At 41.2% G+C, this 4812-nt stretch overlaps 1 protein-coding gene across 1 annotated transcript; it reads right to left on the bottom strand.

Annotated features, from left to right (window-relative positions):
* Positions 1 to 1476: 1476 nt before the first annotated feature.
* Positions 1477 to 4460, bottom strand: VE01_10693 (uncharacterized protein). Its single transcript, XM_059464171.1, has 8 exons — positions 3836 to 4460; positions 3429 to 3782; positions 3334 to 3381; positions 3125 to 3275; positions 2761 to 3023; positions 2310 to 2698; positions 2009 to 2253; positions 1477 to 1950 (listed from the first exon to the last, which is right to left on the bottom strand). Exons 1-8 carry the CDS (start codon positions 4258 to 4260, stop codon positions 1642 to 1644), a joined length of 2184 nt encoding a protein of 727 aa, XP_059319220.1. The 5' UTR covers positions 4261 to 4460; the 3' UTR covers positions 1477 to 1641.
* Positions 4461 to 4812: the final 352 nt, after the last annotated feature.

The following is a 4812-nucleotide window of genomic DNA, read 5'->3' as shown; positions in this document are numbered from 1 at the left end:
TGACTAAAATTAAAACCTTAATAACTTTTTAATTAACTGTTATAAAGCTTAATCCTCTTATATTATTACTCTTTATATATGCATACATTAGGGTTTAATTTGTAATAATGTAAGCTAGTCTTATTAAAGAGTTATTTATAGTTTAAGTTTTACTATATAAATATTTTATATAGTAAAAGTTAAAGCCTTAATATTTATTGTAAAATAAGACTAGCGCTACTAGCGTTTTTACATATATTAGATGATTATATAAAGAGTAATAGTCTAAGAGCATTAAGATTTATAACCATTATTACAGAAGTTATTAAGGTTTTAATTTTAGTCACATGACGTGGATTTTGGTGTGGTTTCTAGAATAGCCCTTTAGGCCATGTAGCCCTTTAGGCCATGACCTACGTTATGGCCATACCGGGAATCCGGCAACCACCACTAAATAAAGAGTCACGTGACCTAAATGAAAACTGTAATAACTTTTACAATAGTGCCTATAAAGCTTAATCCTCTTATGTTCTTACTCTTTATCTACATATATACTATAGCTAAATGTTTTAGAGTGTAAGCTAGCCTTAGAAAGGAGTTATTTATAGTTTAAGTTTTGCTATATAAATATTTTGTATAGTAAAAGTTTAAACCTTAATATCTCTTATAAAACACAACTAGTACTACTAATGTTTTCATATATATTAGATAACTATATAAATATCGTTAATATAAGAGGGCTAGGCTATACATCTACTAATTAAAAAGTTATTAAGGTTTTCATTTTAGTCACGTGACCCTCTATTTGGTGGTGGTTGCCGGATTCCCGGTATGGCCATAACGTAGGTCGTGGCGTAATCGGGAGTATGGCGTAATCGGGAGGAGGTACCTTTACAGCAAACTTAGTATGAAAAGGTACTTAATTTTTAAAAATTTAATTAATTTATAATGCCTTTAATAAAAATATTAGGGCTTATCCCTTTTATATATAGGAAGTGTATAAGGCTACCTAATGTATACGAAAACACTAGTAGCGCTAGCGTCTTTCTACACAAGTTATTTAAGTTTTAAAGTTTTGCTATATAAAATTTTAGTATAGTAAGTCTAAAACTGCTAATAACTTTATAAGCACACTAGCTTACATACTAGCGTTATTAATTATTAATGTATATGTGTATGAAGATCATAAGCATAAAAGGGCTAAGCATTAAAATGCTAATTATAGAAGTTATTAAGAGTTAAAGAGTAGATCATGTAATCCTTAGTTTTGCTGTGGCAGTCAGTTTGATGGGGTCGCTTACCCTACTATCCCGATTACGCCATCCTCCCGATTACGCCACGACCTACGTTAGTCATTTTAAAACAGTTAGGTGGCAATTCAGTCCTTTTTAATATTTTAGGTGGCAATTCAGTCATTAACCGTAATAAGAAAATAGAAGCCTCTAAAGTATTATGGCTAACTGCCTTAATTCCTCTCTAGCCAGTTTGGGGGGGGATGATGCTAATATAAACATGGATTATCTCGTCCTATACAGTAAAAGGCGAATTAGGCGTCGGTGGTTTTCTACCTGTCTATTTCAGGAACACTTCTAGCTGTGTACTCTGCCTGATTACATTTTACATTGAATTACTATGAGATCTCTTCCTACCATCACCATGAGCTCAATTATCATCTTCATCTAGATCTGTATCGCTCCAATCTCCCTCACTATCGACCGCATCTCGTATAGCCAATCCTGGAATCCGAATGTTCTCGTAATGTTCTGCACTCTGCTGCTGGTGCGATTTCCCCCGAAGGTCGACATCCCTCATTGGTAGCGGCGGTACCTTGCTGGAGTTGGCCTCACTCGCGGCTACCTGGAGCAGGTGCTTATGTCGAGCCGTAGTGGTGGCATCCGGGGTTTGTGAGAGCTTTAGATACCGTTCGTAGCCTTCAGCAGCGTCGTTGGGCTGGTTTTCGGCTGATTCATACTATAAGGGGCAATTATAAGCTATTGTTCTCTGAAGGCTTACGCTTCTTATCACATACCAAGACGCCCAGGCAATACCATGCTTCCGGGATGTAAGGGTTAAGTCTCACACTCCGTGTAAATGCATCAAAACTGTCTAGAAATTGGTTTATCACGTAGTATAGCACTCCGACGGAATGCCAATATCCTGGAAATGCACCTTCCCTGTAGATAGCCTGCTGGTAATTCTCGTAGGCCTTCTCCACTTGGCCGATGTCCATAAATGCTCTCCCAAGGAGATACCAGGTCTGGCTGTCAAGGGGATCTGATTTTGCTTTTAGTATCTTGAAATATTTAATCGCAAATTAAGGAACAACTTACCTGACCTAATTGATCTTTCTAGTAAATCAATAGTAGACCTCAGACGATCTACCTTGCGCGGCTCCTCTGCAATATTGTCCCTGTGAGGGTAATTGAACCAAGCAATGAATTGAAGGGCCCTTGCGCTCTCTGGATCCTCATCCAGAAGTGCATGCGCTTCCTCGAGAGTCGCAATGGGGCTCATAGCATGGTAGACATGGATTCTTCGAAAAGAGCTAAAATCTTCTTGGAGAGTTTGCACTGGGGGTAGGGAGGGGCCTTTAATATTAGGTGCCCGAGGTGTTTGATCTTCCCCGATCAGAAGAGGGTAGTTTGTGTCCCCAGATGCAGCGAGTTGCAGCAGATTTGTAGTTCGTCCGTATATAACAGACCAGCGGCCACATTTTTTACTAATCTCCCTGCAATTATTATCCCAGCTTCTTAATACCGTGTTTAGTAGGTATAAACATACCAACTATAGCCGCGTTCTGATTTGCGTAAATCGGTCAAGGGCTCGTTACACGACGGGAACTGACAACGGTCTCCTATGGTTTGCTTCGAGACGACCATTGACTGAGAGATATGTGCACCAGGTTTGATGTTAGATTTCCATGTATATGATTGGAAGACTGAGTTATCTCTCGCGGATATGATCATGAACTGTCCTAATGCAACTCGATTGGATCCTATCCGATTGTTTCTAAAGACTACCGTTTGTAAAATGTCTTTGAATGTCTAATCACCGTTAGCAACTAAGATTTACCAATGCCTAGATAATCTCTGTTTATATGAGAAGGTATTATAGCTGGCTGAGTTTAGGATAAGATATGACTTACCTCCCATTCCCTGCAGGCTTGGAATGGCAGTGCCCAACTCTCACCAAGTGCGTCATCAAATCTCACGATATCAAGGGTGAGATGTAGAGGGATCGCATCAATGGCACGAAGGATCTGCTTTATTTTCGCATGAATATCCAAGAGCATTTGTCTGTAAATAAATGATTAGGTCTGACAGAAAGGGAGTGTAAACGGCGATTGTTGCTCACGTGTTTTTTGCAATCTGGCCGAGAACTTCTTTCGAAAACTCCCCAAGTCTGTCGGTATATTAGCAGTAAAAAATAAAAAATAAAACCCAACTTACAGCTTCATCAGTCTATGTACGTTCGCCATAAGGGATGAAATTGTAGCCATGATCTTAGCAGCCTGGTTTCCGATGCTGTGCGCACTCTCGAGAGCTTTCTTACCCTGAGATATAATCAATTCCGTATTTACAGTAATGGTGCTAACACCTTCTGTAATCTTTCCCTGAAACTTGTTATTTTTTGAAGCATGACTAGCGAAAGACCCTCGTAGATGCCGGATCTCATGTGGTAGTGTCTCAACACTGCTCAAGATATCGATGGTATTGGTAAGAAGTGCTTTAGAAGCAGCGAAATGCTGTCGAGCATCGCTTCTAAATACCAATTCATCCTTTTCGAGCGTCCTCAGATACGTTCTAGGAAAGTCTTAGTGCATCCAATCTTACTGTCAGTGCCCAGACCAACTTACAGTTGCTGCAAGCCTAACAAAATATTAATAGCCACCATCTCTGAAACAATCACTTTCCTTAGATCTTCTACATCCTTCCTCCTAATCAAACTCCAGTGAAGCCTTTCCCCGACAGCACTAATCGTCCCTGCACTCCTAAAATGGCCTAAGCTAGATTCCTTCGACCTTATCTTGTTAATGAAGGCCTGCAAGGGCTGCTGGCAATGCATTACAATCAGCCTTATCCGCTCAAGGCCAGCAAGCTCATTGACATCTGTTGTCTGGATCTGAAGCACACATTGAAGCGTACTCTCCAAAAGTCTGAGCTCAGCGTTAAGCTGCTGGAAGTGCTGCGGCGCATCCCTATAACCCTGTACCTCCTCGGAGATGCGCTTGAGACTGTGTATGACGGCGAGAAAATCACCAACCCCGAATCCAAAGCTCATGGCTCGTACGGACGTTCTGGGCCAAGGCGGGGCTATTGGCCTGATGTAGGTAGCGACGAGGCTGGCCCAGGACAACACCTCTGGCGAGAATGATTAGGTTAGCTTAGAGAACGCTATTTCACCGGGGTTGAGATATTCATTCCTCTAGTAGGAGAGTAAAACTAAATGAGAGCGATTTGGGTTGGGGCAGTAGAGACGCGCGCAAGGCAGCGACGTGTGTGTTGGGTCTAGAGGCGTAGGGACAGGGATCAGGTCACCGCCTGTCACAGGACGTGAAATTTAATAACCGAAGGTTAGCTTCTCCACGTTTCCCGAAAGCTTAGCCTCTCCTACGATTCATCCCTGTATCTCTTCCCCACACGCCGAAATCCGGGAGTGGATTAAATATACGCTTCAGCCACTCGAAGCTGATTTTAGAATCGGTATCCGGGGGGAGGGAACGTGGTCTAGTTGCTTCGATACGTACTAGCTGGCTAAATAATCATAGGGTCAATATACATACCATTAGCACTAATGCATTCTATTGCTGTTGCTGTTGTTCGTTTAACATAC

This window comes from Pseudogymnoascus verrucosus (genome assembly GCF_001662655.1).
Source record: "Pseudogymnoascus verrucosus strain UAMH 10579 unplaced genomic scaffold scaffold_105, whole genome shotgun sequence".
Taxonomy (NCBI): domain Eukaryota; kingdom Fungi; phylum Ascomycota; class Leotiomycetes; order Thelebolales; family Thelebolaceae; genus Pseudogymnoascus; species Pseudogymnoascus verrucosus.
This window is presented reverse-complemented; position numbering and strand designations above follow the sequence as displayed.

What these genes read in the sequence shown, in the direction of transcription:
- VE01_10693 (XM_059464171.1), bottom strand. Translation starts at nt 4,260, where the DNA reads ATGAGCTTTGGATTCGGGGTTGGTGATTTTCTCGCCGTCATACACAGT. An exon ending in TTGTTAGGCTTGCAGCAACT is followed by an intron (nt 3,783 to 3,835) that starts GTAAGTTGGTCT and finishes AGACTTTCCTAG; the next exon opens with AACGTATCTGAGGACGCTCG. An exon ending in AGAAAGATCAATTAGGTCAG is followed by an intron (nt 2,254 to 2,309) that starts GTAAGTTGTTCC and finishes AAGCAAAATCAG; the next exon opens with ATCCCCTTGACAGCCAGACC.